This window comes from Lepidochelys kempii, chromosome 15, assembly GCF_965140265.1.
Source record: "Lepidochelys kempii isolate rLepKem1 chromosome 15, rLepKem1.hap2, whole genome shotgun sequence".
Taxonomy (NCBI): Eukaryota; Metazoa; Chordata; order Testudines; family Cheloniidae; genus Lepidochelys; species Lepidochelys kempii.
The window spans coordinates 28,583,969-28,598,252 of record NC_133270.1 but is presented as its reverse complement, the minus strand read 5'-3'; the positions used below and the strand labels follow the sequence as shown (position 1 = coordinate 28,598,252).

General features: G+C 47.6%; 1 protein-coding gene across 2 annotated transcripts in view; it reads right to left on the bottom strand.

Moving 5' to 3' along the window:
- The window catches only part of WSCD2 (WSC domain containing 2), a 132,940-nt gene that overhangs the window by 21,855 nt on the left and 96,801 nt on the right, over positions 1-14,284 (bottom strand). The window contains exons 7-9 of one of the 2 annotated variants that reach the window (XM_073313579.1): positions 13,928-14,106; positions 13,427-13,520; positions 12,170-12,848 (exon numbers count right to left, since the gene is read on the bottom strand). In XM_073313579.1, coding sequence (XP_073169680.1) covers positions 12,631-12,848; positions 13,427-13,520; positions 13,928-14,106 — 491 coding nt within the window. In that variant the 3' untranslated portion in view covers positions 12,170-12,630. Of the gene's footprint in view, positions 1-2,735; positions 2,901-12,169; positions 12,849-13,426; positions 13,521-13,927; positions 14,107-14,284 lie in introns of those variants that run through there. The other variant, XM_073313578.1, reaches the window with a different exon arrangement.

Sequence of the window (14,284 nt, the reverse complement as noted above, 5' to 3'; positions counted from 1 at the left end):
AAATGGGTATCATAAACAGGGGACAAGGCAGGATAAAGGCAGGGTAAAATACCCATTTAAGGGGGCGGAGGGAGTCTGTTATAAGACCCCCAAATCGTTTTTATAATGCAAAACAAAGTGGGAGTTTGCCCCCTGGCATTTGGTCCAGCCACGCTGCAGTCGGCTGAGCCTGGAGTTGGTCAAAAATGAGTGGATATTTTATTTATTTATTTTTTTTTTTGGTGCAAAAATGTGGAATTTGAAAATTTTTGACAAATTCCAAGCCACTCCAGCCAAGACCTTTTATGGGAAGTTTCAGTCCCCAGCATGGACCACAAGTGACAGCTGCAACACAAACATGACATAGAATTTTTCCACGCCAAAGTGAAGGGCCCAGTCATGGCATGGCCTCGAACCCCAAGCAACAGGCAGCGTGATTGGCTTAGAATCTGTCTCCCAGGTTCCCACTACTCCCAGGACCACACCGGGTGTGGCATGCATCCCCTGGGAGGCTGGCATAGCAACTGTAGCTGGTGCAATGGAATGGAGGGAGCCAAGGCTCCGCACACTCTCCACCCACTTCCCACCTCCTCCTCCCCCTTGGTCCCACAGAGACTGTTCTTCCTGCTTCCCGCAATCCAAGTAGCTGGTGCCAGGGAATTACCCCCTTATTTACTTGGGAGGTCACGCAAGGCAGCCCACAATCTGGCCCTCAGGAAGGTGCGTGTGGATATGCAGGGGGTGAATTCATATTGTCCTCATTTGAGCTAAATGGCACCATGCCCCACCCAGGGCTCCGTGGAAATGGCACAGTCCAGCCCTCGGGCCTTTTCCGAGGAGGTAATGCTAGGTGGACCATGCAAATAGAACTGTATAGCAGGAACAGAAAGGAGTGACGCGTATCATAGAATCATAGAATATCAGGGTTGGAAGGGACCTCAGGAGGTCATCTAGTCCAACCCCCTGCTCAAAGCAGGACCAATCCCCAATTTTTGCCCCAGATCCCAAATGGCCCCCTCAAGGATTGAACTCACAACCCTGGGTTTAGCAGGCCAATGCTCAAACCACTTGAGCTATCCCTCCCTCCCTCCTACACTGTGGAGATCACACCACGAGCCTGGGGCAAGACTTGGCCCAAAGCCTGAAGTCTTTCCTCAGGCAAAATTCCTACTGGAGCCAAAGAAAGTGTTGCCTGAATAAGGACTGCTGGGTTTGGGGCCATTTGAAATGCACTAAGCGAATTCCTAGTAACAAATCTACCAAGACATTGTGATGGCTTGAAAGACTCAAAACTCTGTTTCAGAGCAGTGAGGACAAGAAGGGGAAACAGAATCAGCTGTATGTGCTGGCATGTGAGCAGGTGGCTACACTTCTCAAGGGCCTTCCATTAACTGTGGTTTTCAGGTCCCTGTTACTTTATGTTTTACAGCTATTGCTCCTTCATTGACAACACAAGTCAGCGGCTGCTTTGAAATGAGGTACCTTTAGACCAGTGGCTCTTCACCTTTCCAAACTACTGTACCCCTTTCAGGAGTCTGATTTGTCTTGCGTCCCCCCAAGTTCCAGCTCACTCAAAAACTACGTGCTTACAAAATCAGACATAAAAAGACAAAAGTGTCACAGCACCCTATTACTGAGAAATGGCTGACTTTCTCATTTTTACCACATAATTATAAAATAAACCAACTAATATAAATATTGTGCTTACATTTCAGTGTATAGTATATAAAGCTGTATAAAGTCATTGTCTGGTATGAAATTTTAGATTGTACTGACTTCGCTAGGGCTTTTTATGTAGCCTGTTTTAGAACTAGGCAAATCTCTAGATGTGTTGATGCAGACCTCTGCATACCCCCAGGGATCTGTGTACCCCGATTGAGAACCACTGCCTTAGACCATCCCTGACATATGTCAGTTTCGGGAAGAAGGGGTAAATCAAGAGTAGTTACATTGAATTAAATGGAATTCTACCCACCTATCTATCGATGAGTTTTCATGGCAGGGAGGAGAATTTGGCCTGTGCACCATTCATAGGAGCTGACTCCGTGGGTGCTCTGGGCCTGGAGGCAAGGGGTGGAGTGGGGCAGGGTCTGGGGCAGAGCCAGGGGTCGAGCACCCCCCAGCACAATGGAAAGTCAGTGCCAGTGACACCCTTTATGTTCTTTTGCTCATTAATAAAGCACATTTCCTTCCCTACTCACAGTAGTGTATTTTTTAGTTTAAATCTCCTCTGCTGCCTTTCTTCTGAAATCCTTAAAGTTGTCCAGTTCCTGAGATCCCTGTTGATAGGCCATCGGAAGTCACAGAGATAGCAAAAGTGCTGGTGACGCCTGTGACCTTGCATTTTAAATGTTTCCAATACGCATTAAATTGTTAAAGCTAAGAATGCAATAGACCAAGCTTAGTTTTCAGGTTTGAGCCTCTAAGTCAGTTAAAGACAATTTAATTTCGTAGAGGACCTTGGATGATACTTTGAATGATAGAACCAAATTTTATTAAGGGGAAAATGACTAGTAACAGGCATGCACATTACCATTAATACTATATATATCCTGCTAAAACCAGTTATAACCAAACACGGCCCTGGTCCTTCTTGCTCACTTGAATGTTCACATCTGATTGACTCCAACTTTTATTTTTAACTTTTGCTCACACTAACGAACTCAATTTCTCATACTCCTCTATTCTTAGGCCAAAGCCTAATCTCCACTTATTTCTTAACCGAGCACATTTTAAAGGCTACCCGCCCCTCTCACCTTTGTTGTAGAGCGATCCATCGAAGTAATAGCTCCCAGTGTAGAAACCTGTAGCTAGCTCGATGAGATGGCGCGCCCAAGTGTTGCCCGCCCCGGGAAAGCTTGCCAGAGCTATCAGTTGTTTGGACCGAGCTGGTAAAAACCTTCTATCCATACAACGATTGTCTAGAAAGAGAATAAATGGAAGATGTGTCAAGGTGCAATACATAAGATTCCACCACTGAGGTAAGGGGAAGAGAGGTTTTCAGATCTCAGGGGACATACTAACGGAGATGTGGAAATGGTCATTCAGTGATTGGTCATAATGGCCACCGTGGGGGAGTCTCTTTTCCCGCCCCAGGAGCTGAAACAGCGTTCGGCTTGTTTTGTGGCTAAAGCACCAGGTACCATCCAAACTCCCCTCCACTGTGGCCGCCTCAAGGTTTATTACTATTTTCTGGATCTGTGGACAGTGTGTCAAGAAACATTCCTGCTATTTTGCTGCTACATCCTCAGCCTCGTGTTTGTGTATGATGCATCCCAAACTAAGCACTCTTCCATCAGTTCCTGTGGCCACTGGGGCCTTTCCAGTGATACAGCGACTCTCCTGCCAGTTTCAGGTTCCGCTTTGGCAGCAGGGCATATGAACCACATAGCTCTGGCAGTGAGGATAAGAGGGGGAAACAGAAGGAAAATCAGCTGTATATGCTGGTATTTAAAGACGTGACTACATTACTCAAGGGCCTTCCATTAACTGTGGTTTTCAGGTCCCTGTTACTTTATGTTTTACAGCTATTGCTCCTTCATTGACAACACAAGTCTGCAGCTGTGATGGCTGGCTGGATCCCAGCTGTGCTGCTTTGAAATGAGGAACCTTCAGACCATCCCTGACATGCTTTGCAGGGGGCTGGGATGTGGGGAGGGTGATGGGGATTGCAGGGATTGGAGAACCATCTCCGGGCCGATCCTGCAGGGAGCATCACTTGGACGGGTTTCAATGTACAAACATGAAAGGAAATGATCACTTCCCAAAGGATCCCCCACAGAGTTAAAAGCCGTCATCTAAAGTAAGAATGGCCAACAGGAAGACACACAGATCCACCCCCAAAAGGCACAAGAATCTTTGTGGCCAAGCCAGACACACTGTGACACTCCCATTTGTTTGTCAAAGCTTTTTCTTCTGCTACCCAGCTCCGCCATCATATAGTGACCCCTTCTGAAGGCAGATGGACTACAGCAAAGGACACCATGTGTGCTAATAACAGTGCGTATGTCCTAGAGGCAGACCTGGGCTGCAGTTCAAACTTTGGCCCCAGAGGCCCTGGGATGTCTAGATCAGGGACTTGGGTTTGGCCTATTATAGCTATGGGGGATCTGAGGTGAATTTTTTGGGTACAGAGCTGGACATCCATTTCAAAGGTGGTTTTGCTTCAAGGACATGTGTATGTGATAGTCTGAGTGTACTGGTGGATGTATATCTAATCTGTAGGTACTGTGGGTGTGTGCACACAGTGGAGGTGTGTGCATGCTTGAGTGTATACCTTAATGGGTTTGTGTGTGCAGATGCCCTGTGCTAGCTTATCTCTGGAATAATCATTCTCATTATAGCTGTTCTCTACTGCCTGGTGACTTGGCCCTTAGACTGAAAATCACATCAGGTCCCTAGACCGTTCCCTTCTAGGATATCATTTTGCAGCTTGGAAGACGGGCTGGCTTGGCTCCAGGAGTAAACATTCATAGAATCATAGAATCATAGAATATCAGGGTTGGAAGGGACCCCTGAAGGTCATCTAGTCCAACCCCCTGCTCGAAGCAGGACCAATTCCCAGTTAAATCATCCCAGCCAGGGCTTTGTCAAGCCTGACCTTAAAAACCTCTAAGGAAGGAGATTCTACCACTTCCCTAGGTAACGCATTCCAGTGTTTCACCACCCTCTTAGTGAAAAAGTTTTTCCTAATATCCAATCTAAACCTCCCCCACTGCAACTTGAGACCATTACTCCTCGTTCTGTCATCTGCTACCATTGAGAACAGTCTAGAGCCATCCTCTTTGGAACCCCCTTTCAGGTAGTTGAAAGCAGCTATCAAATCCCCCCTCATTCTTCTCTTCTGCAGGCTAAACAATCCCAGCTCCCTCAGCCTCTCCTCATAAGTCATGTGTTCTAGACCCCTAATCATTTTTGTTGCCCTTCGCTGGACTCTCTCCAATTTATCCACATCCTTCTTGTAGTGTGGGGCCCAAAACTGGACACAGTACTCCAGATGAGGCCTCACCAATGTCGAATAGAGGGGAACGATCACGTCCCTCGATCTGCTCGCTATGCCCCTACTTATACATCCCAAAATGCCATTGGCCTTCTTGGCAACAAGGGCACACTGCTGACTCATATCCAGCTTCTCGTCCACTGTCACCCCTAGGTCCTTTTCCGCAGAACTGCTGCCTAGCCATTCGGCCCCTAGTCTGTAGCGGTGCATTGGATTCTTCCATCCTAAGTGCAGGACCCTGCACTTATCCTTATTGAACCTCATCAGATTTCTTTTGGCCCAATCTTCCAATTGGTCTAGGTCCTTCTGTATCCTATCCCTCCCCTCCAGCGTATCTACCACTCCTCCCAGTTTAGTATCATCCGCAAATTTGCTGAGAGTGCAATCCACACCATCCTCCAGATCATTTATGAAGATATTGAACAAAACCGGCCCCAGGACCGACCCTTGGGGCACTCCACTTGACACCGGCTGCCAACTAGACATGGAACCATTGACCACTACCCGTTGAGCCCGACAATCTAGCCAGCTTTCTACCCACCTTATAGTGCATTCATCCAGCCCATACTTCCTTAATTTGCTGACAAGAATACTGTGGGAGACCGTGTCAAAAGCTTTGCTAAAGTCAAGAAACAATACATCCACTGCTTTCCCTTCATCCACAGAACCAGTAATCTCATCATAAAAGGCAATTAGATTAGTCAGGCATGACCTTCCCTTGGTGAATCCATGCTGGCTGTTCCTGATCACTTTCCTCTCATGCAAGTGCATCAGGATTGATTCTTTGAGGACCTGCTCCATGATTTTTCCAGGGACTGAGGTGAGGCTGACTGGCCTGTAGTTCCCAGGATCCTCCTTCTTCCCTTTAACATTGTTAGAGACGGGATCAATCCTCACAACCTTTCATCCTTAGCCTCAGAATGGGTCCCAGTTTAACTTTCCGTGGACATTGCCCCTCAGTATCCCCTTGCTTAGTGGGAGGCTGGGTTTTATTAGGGGGTTGTCCCTGGAGTACGCATTAACAGAATATTCCAAGGGACAGAGAGTCGACCCGAGGATTTCTCCGTGGTTTGGAAGCACACTGGTTCTCCTGTTTTATTCTAGTTATGTCTTTCTTCATCCTCATTGCTAAAGATGCAAAAGAATGCATCACTGGCTGTACTATAGAGAAAATGTGTCAACTCCGTATGGCTTGCTGTCGTCTCCTGGAGCAGACAGAAGCAGTACACAATTAGATGGCTGCATTGGGGAAAGCCTCACTCACTGTAGAAACACTGAAAAGTGCCAGCCACTAAGATATTCTAACTGGGTACAGCTGCTCTAGTTCAAAATTCTGCTGCTTTCGAGGAGCAGCTGGCCAACTCAGATAGGTGACAGGATCACAAAATGCTCAGGAACTGAACATTATAGAAGTATGCGGGTGGATCTCCCATCCTGGTACTGACCACACTTAGTGCTGCTTTGCTTGAGATCACTGTGCAAGGTGGAATGGGTTTAAGTTAGATCCTTTGTGTTCATTGTTTTCTGACGGTGACATCATTGACCTCGCACAGAATTTGGCAGTTCAACTTGCAGGCATTTTGGAGGTAACATGTTCTAAGAGTTCCTTCCCCTGGTTGCTTCTCTAAAAGATGGGTTATTGCTATTGTTCCTATCCCATGCCCTCCTCCGCTCACCAGAGTCTCCAGATAAAATAAAAGGAACAGCATTATCCTGGCCAAACATCTGCTCCAATGACTAGATCATGAAAGGCAGCACTGAGGAGCTGCAACGTTTGCCTACAGGATGCTGCAGATGGACAGAGGAGTGGCTTTTAAGTGCCAATAATAGATTCTCTGCTCCCACCTATTAGGCTTTCAGCTGCTGAAGTGGGATCAACATTTTATCTTCCCAACACTGATCCCCTGTGCTGAATGCAGCTTATCACCTTCCAGAGCTGGGGATGCCAGCCCAATACTGCATGTCCAGGACTGTTGTCAATCTTATGTAGAATAACCCAGATATATGTTTCAGAGTAGCAGCCGTGTTAGTCTGTATCTGCAAAAAGAAAAGGAGGACTTGTGGCACCTTAGAGACTAAATATGTTAGTCTCTAAGGTGCCACAAGTCCTCCTTTTCTAGATATATGTATAGTTCCTAAGCTGGGTATGTATAAATGCATCCTGCTCTTTTATGTTGATTAATGCAAAAGCATTTTTCAAATGACCACAGAGAAGAGGAGAACTGGAGGAATACTGTACAATAAATCCCTGTGCACACTTGTCTGACTTTTGAAGCCAATTCTCCTGGGCTGGCTGGTGACTCTTTCTCATTCCCATCCCATGAACCTGCCAGTGAACACGAATTGCAAGAATGTTTGTCCAAAGAGCGAAGGCTAAAGAGAATTTTACAGATTATTGGACACTAGGATGGGGGAGCACATGACTTACCTGCCTCCCAGGGAGCTCTGAAGTTTAATGGACAATTAATGTTTGCAGAATGCACTGAGCTCCTTGGATAGCTCCATGCTAAATGTTATTAACAGGAAACTTTCTACCCTTTTTATTTTCTAGCAAAAGCTAAAACTGCTTGAGAAAGTCCCTACAGGAGTTTTTGTACAGAACACAAGTAACCACGTTATAGCAAAACAATGTGTTGCAGATGTCCTTTGAAGCCTTTGCTTACTTTGGGCCCTAATGAAATTGATAAAAAAAGAATCTCCTTAAATGCAGAGCAGAGGGCTCCTTTTTATTTACTTAACGTTTTTTGGAACAATCTTGATGGAGCTGGGTCGGGAAGGAATTTTCTTCCAGGGCAGATTGGAAGAGGCCCTGGGGGTTTTTCGCCTTCCTCTGTAGCATGGGGCAGGGGTCACTTGCTGGAGGATTCTCTGCTCCTTGAAGTCTTTAAACCATGATTTGAGGATTTCAATAGCTCAGACACAGGTGAGATGTTTTTTGCAGGAGTGGGTGGGTGAGATTCTGTGGCCTGCGTTGTGCAGGAGGTCAGACTAGATGATCATAAGGGTCCCTTCTGACCTTAATGTCTATGAGTCTATGAGACCTTGAATGGGGGCTGGGAGAAGTCGCCTCTAATGAAAAGCCCTTGAGTTTTCTGTTTAGGATTCCTTCCTCTAATTTCCTGGACTGGCTTTTCCTTTTCTCCTTCCTTGACCCACAGTCTTTTAGCCTGTGTTGTAACTTGTATGGATCTACTCTCAGCCTTGCCTCTGTGAAATGCTAACAGAGTTCAGAAGACAAAGGCACATCTGTCACCCACTCACCAGAAGACAAGCATATTCTTGCAGTCTTCTGCTGAGCAATTTCATGTATGTATCTACTTTGCATTGCAAGCTGGCAAAGTCAAAATGGTCTATGGAGGTTTGAGGATATTTCTTTCTATGACAGTAATCCCCCAAGCACCTTTCTGTAACATTTCTCAAGCACTGATGTCTTCAAACATGATACCTCTGGGCTTTCCGCCTTCATTTAGGCCGCGTTTTCACAGGGTAATAATGTTTTGTGCTCAAAGAGGGATTTCAAAGTACTTGACAAGCATGGATAGATTAATAAAACCTCATCACCCCCCTGTGAGGAATGTTAGTGGCATTTTATGGATGGGGAAACCGAGACACAAAGCGATTAAGTGGCATGCACAGCAAGTCAATGGCAGTGCCAGGAGCTGCACCCAGAAATGCTAATGCTCAACCTAGCTATGATCACCAGACACGGGCTTCCAACTAGGTGCAAGAACAAAGCAGCTAGTCCCACATATCTGAATGAAGCTGAACCCTAAATTCTTTTTGGTTAGCTAGTGAGATAACTGAAAAGCATTGTCACACGCGGGGCCTACAGGCATTCAGAAGGGACTGATATGCAACGATCCCATGTGATGAAAGTCAGAACCACCCAAACAAGAAGAAAATGCTGCAGTGAATGGAAATGAACAGCCTAGTTGGGACACCGGGTGCTTCTTTGGGAAGGAGACTGGATTTGTCACATTTTGCTTTCAAACAGTCTTCACAGCCTCCTGCACTCTTCCCCCAGGGCAGCAATGGACAGCAGATGCATTGGGATGTCTGGAGGGCTCTGTGACAGAAGATCAGAGACCCATTATTAACCAGTGATTGGTTATTCTGGCCTGTAACTTATTGACAGTGACAAGGAAAAAAAAAAAAGAAAGAAAAGTCTGCTGAAGGCAGATGGCAAACTGTTATTTCCTGTGTCTGATCTAAGCAGTAATTAAAGTCGCATGTTCAAAGGAGGATTTATTTCCTGGGAAATTGAAATAAATGGTCATTTTTAATGAACACCGAATGGATATTTGGAAGCCCGGGTTCTTTTATCCAGGATGACAGAACGCTCAGAGCTCCACGTATTCTATGGCCAGTTTGGACACGAGTGGAAAAGCTGAAATCTGCCGCAGAGACATATGACCATCTGATCAGTCAGTGTGTCCTTCCTCCCACCCCTTACTCCTGTGCCCAGGTAAGAAAGAAAGGAAAAGCTACACAGGAAATACAGCTGGGGCAGAGGAACCAAATGTCAGTATAATGTTCAGGGCAGCTCCACTCTGTGGCCCAGATTAGGACCATTAAACAACGGAAGTAGAGTCTGCTGCCACAGAATTCCCCCAAGAGCCCAGCAGAGGCTAGCACCGGGCACTTGGTGTGTGTGTGTGTGCGGGGGTTAATCTAGTTCTATAGAGCCCACCTGCTGGGCTGAATGTAAATTCACCAAGTCCTGGGGTCTCAAGGTATGTCTACACTACGAAATGAGGTCGAATTTATAGAAGTCGGTTTTGTAGAAAGCGTTTTTATACAGTTGATTGTGTGTGTCCGCACACAAATGCTCTAAGTGCATATAGTCAGCGGAGTGTGTCCACAGTACTGAGGCAAGCGTCGACTTCCGGAGCGTGGCACTGTGGGTGGCTATCCCACAGTTCCCGCAGTCTCCACCACCCATTTGAATTCTGGGTAGAAATCCCAGCGCCTGATGGGGCTAAAACATTGTCGCGGGTGGTTCTGGGTACATATCGTCAGGCCCCCGTTCCCTCCCTCCCTCCGTGAAAGCAAGGGCAGACAATCGTTTTGCGCCTTTTTTCTTGAGTTACCTGTGCAGATGCCATACCACGGCAAGCATGGAGCCCACTTAGCTCACCGTCACCGTATGTCTCCAGGGTGCTGGCAGACTTGTTACTGCATTGCTACACAGCAGCAGTTTATTGCCTTTTGGCAGCAGACAGTGCAGTATGATTGGTAGCCGTCGTCAACGTAGTCCTAGGTGCTCTTTTAACCGGGCTCCTGGGCAAACACGGGAGTGACTCAGCCAGGTCATTTCCCTTGTTTCGTCTTGTGGCGATTCAGTCCCGCACTGTCTTTTAATCTGCAGCTAGCAGAAGACAATGGCCAGTAGTCATACTGCACCATCTTCTGCCGAGCACGCAGGTGTTGACGATGGCTAGCGGTCGTACTGCACAGTCTGCTGCCAGCAAGATGTAGAAAGATAGATGAAGTGGCTCAAAACAAGAAATAGACCAGATTTGTTTTGTATTCATTTTCTCCTCCTTCCCTCCCTCTGTGAAATCAATGGCCTGCTAAACCCAGTTTTGAGTTCTATCCTTGAGGTTTTGAGTTCTGTCCTTGAGGGGGCCATTCAGTTTCTCGCAAAGCCATCCCCTTTGTTGATTTTAATTCCCTGTAAGCCAACCCTGTAAGCCATGTCGTCAGTCGCCCCTCCCTCCGTCAGGGCAACGGCAGACAATCGTTGTGCGCCTTTTTTCTGTGCAGACGCCATATCACGACTAGCATGGAGCCTGCTCAGATCACTTTGGCAATTAGGAACACATTAAACACCATGCGCGTTATCCAGCAGTATATGCAGCACCAGAACCTGACAAAGTGATACCGGGCGAGTAGGCGACGTCAGCGCGGTGACGTGAGTGATGAGGACATGGACACAGACTTCTCTCAAAGCACGGGCCCTGGCAATGTGGGCATCATGGTGCTAATGGGGCAGGTTCATGTGGTGGAACGCCGATTCTGGGCTTGGGAAACAAGCACAGACTGGTGGGACCGCATAGTGTTGCAGGTCTGGGACGATTCCCAGTGGCTGCGAAACTTTCACATGCATAAGGGCACTTTCATGGAACTTTGTGACTTGCTTTCCCCTACCCTGAGGCGCAAGAATACCAAAATGAGAGCAGCCCGCACAGTTGAGAAGGGAGTGGCAATAGCCCTGTGGAAGCTTGCAACGCCAGACAGCTACCGGTCAGTCGGGAATCAATTTGGAGTGGGCAAATCTACTGTGGGGGCTGCTGTGATGCAAGTAGCCAACGCAATCAAAGATCTGCTAATATCAAGGGTAGTGACCCTAGGAAATGTGCAGGTCATAGTGGATGGCTTTACTGCAATGGGATTCCCTAACTGTGGTGGGGCCATAGACGGAACCCATATCCCTATCTTGGCACCGGAGCACCAAGCCGGCGAGTACATAAACCGCAAGAGGTACTTTTCAATAGTGCTGCAAGCTCTAGTGGATCACAAGGGACGTTTCACCAACATCAACGTGGGATGGCCGGGAAAGGTACATGACGCTCGCATCTTCAGGAACTCTGGTCTATTTCAAAAGCTGCAGGAAGGGACTTTATTCCCAGACCAGAAAATAACCATTGGGGATGTTGAAATGCCTATAGTTATCCTTGGGGACCCAGCCTACCCCTTAATGCCATGGCTCCTGAAGCCGTACACAGGCAGCCTGGACAGTAGTCAGGAGCTGTTCAGCTACAGGCTGAGCAAGTGCAGAATGGTGGTAGAATGTGCATTTGGACGTTTAAAAGCACGCTGGCGCAGTTTACTGACTCGGTTAGACCTCAGCGAAACCAATATTCTCACTGTTATTACTGCTTGCTTTGCACTCCACAATATCTGTGAGAGTAAGGGGGAGATGTTATGGCTGGGTGGGAGGTTGAGACAAATCGCCTGGCTGCTGATTATGCACAGCTAGACACCAGGGCGGTTAGAAGAGCATAGGAGGGCGCGGTGCGCATCAGAGAAGCTTTGAAAACCAATTTCATGACTGGACAGGGTACGGTATGAAAGTTCTGTTTGTTTCTCCTTGATGAAACCCCCCACCCCTTGGTTCACTCTACTTCCCTGTAAGCTAACCACCCTCCCCACTCCCTTCGATCACCACTTGCAGAGGCAATAAAGTCATTGTTGCTTCACATTCATGCATTCTTTATTCATTCATCACACAAATAGGGGAATAACTACCAAGGTAGCTCAGGAGGGGTGGTGGAGGAGAGAAGCACCAGGAGGGGTGGTGGAGGAGGGAAGGACAAGGCCACCCAGCACTTTAAAAGTTTAAAACTTTAAAACTTATTGAATGCCAGCCTTCTGTTGCTTGGGCAATCCTCTGGGGTGTAGTGGCCGGGTTGCCGGAGGCCTCCCCACCGCATTCTTGGGTGTCTGGGTGAGGAGGCCATGGAACTTGGGGAGGAGGGCGGTTGGTTACACAGGGACTGTAGCGGCGGTCTGTGCTCCTGCTGCCTTTCCTGCAGCTCAATCATACACTGGAACATATTGGTTTGATCCTCCAGCAGCCTCAGCCTTGAATCCTGCGTCCTCTCATCATGCTGCCGCCACCTTTCAGCTTCAGCCCTCTCTTCAGCCTGTCACTTACTCTCTTCAGCCCGCCACCTCTCCTCCCAGTCATTTTGTGCTTTCCTGCACTCTGACATTGTCTGCCTCCATGCATTCGTCTGTGCTCTGTCAGTGTGGGAGGACAGCATGAGCTCAGAGAACATTTCATCACGAGTGCATTTTTTTCGCCTTCTAATCTTCGCTAGCCTCTGGGAAGGAGAAGATCCTGTGATCCTTGAAACACATGCAGCTGGTGGAGAAAAAAAAAGGGACAGTGGTTTTTAAAAAGCTACATTTTATAGAACAATGGCTACACTCTTTTACGGTAAACCTTCCTGTTAACATTACATACACAGCACATGTGCTTTCATTACAAGGTCGCATTTTGCCTCCCCCAGCGCGTGGCTAGCCCCTCCCCCCTTCCCGTGGCTAACAGCAGGGAACATTTCTGTTCAGCCACAGGCAAACAGCCCAGCAGGGACGGGCACCTCTGAATGTACCCTTAAGAAAAGCACCCTATTTCAATCAGGTGACCATGAATGATATCACTCTCCTGAGGATAACACAGAGAGATAAAGAACGGATGTTGTTTGAATGCCAGGAAACATACACTGCAATGCTTTGTTCTACAATGATTCCTGAGTACGTGCTACTGGCCTGGAGTGGTAAAGTGTCCTACCATGAAGGACGCAATAAGGCTGCCCTCCCCAGAAACCTTTTGCAAAGGCTTTGGGAGTATATCCAGGAGAGCCACGAATGCCAGGGCAAATTAATCATTAAACATGCTTGCTTTTAAACCATGTATAGTATTTTAAAAGGTACACTCACCAGAGGTCTCTTCTCCGCCTGGCGGGTCCGGGAGGCAACCTTGGGTGGATTTGGGAGGTACTGGCTCCAGGTCCAGGTGAGAAACAGTTCCTGGCTGTCGAGAAAAATGGTTTCTCCGCTTGCTTGCTGTGAGCTATCTACAACCTCATCATCATCATCTTCCTCGTCCCCAAAACCTGCTTCCGTGTTGCCTCCATCTCCATTGAAGGAGTCAAACAACACGGCTGGGGTAGTGGTGGCTGAACCCCCTAAAAAGGCATGCAGCTCATCATAGAAGCGGCATGTTTGGGGCTTGGACCCGGAGCGGCCGTTGGCCTCTCTGGTTTTCTGGTAGGTTTGCCTCAGCTCCTTAAGTTTCAAGCGGCATTGCTTCGGGTCCAAGTTATGGCCTCTGTCCTTCATGCCCTGGGAGATTTTGACAAATGTTTTGGCATTTTGAAAACTGGAACGGAGTTCTGATAGCACGGATTCCTCTCCCCATACAGTGATCAGATCCCGTACCTCCGGTTCAGTCCATGCTGGAGCTCTTTTGCGATTCTGGGACTCCATCATGGTCATCTCTGCTGATGAGCTCTGCATGGTCACCTGCAGCTTGCCACACCGGCCAAACAGGAAATTGAAATTCAAAAGTTCGTGGGCCTTTTCCTGTCTACCTGGCCAGTGCATCTGAGTTGAGAGTCCTGTCAAGAGCAGTCACAATGAAGCACTCTGGGATAGCTCCTGGAGGCCAATACCATCTAATTGCGTCCACAGTACCCCAAATTCGACTCAGCAAGGCCGATTTCAGCGCTAATCCCCTTGTCGGGGGTGGAGTAAGGAAATCGATTTTAAGAGCCCTTTAAGTCGAAAAAAAGGGCT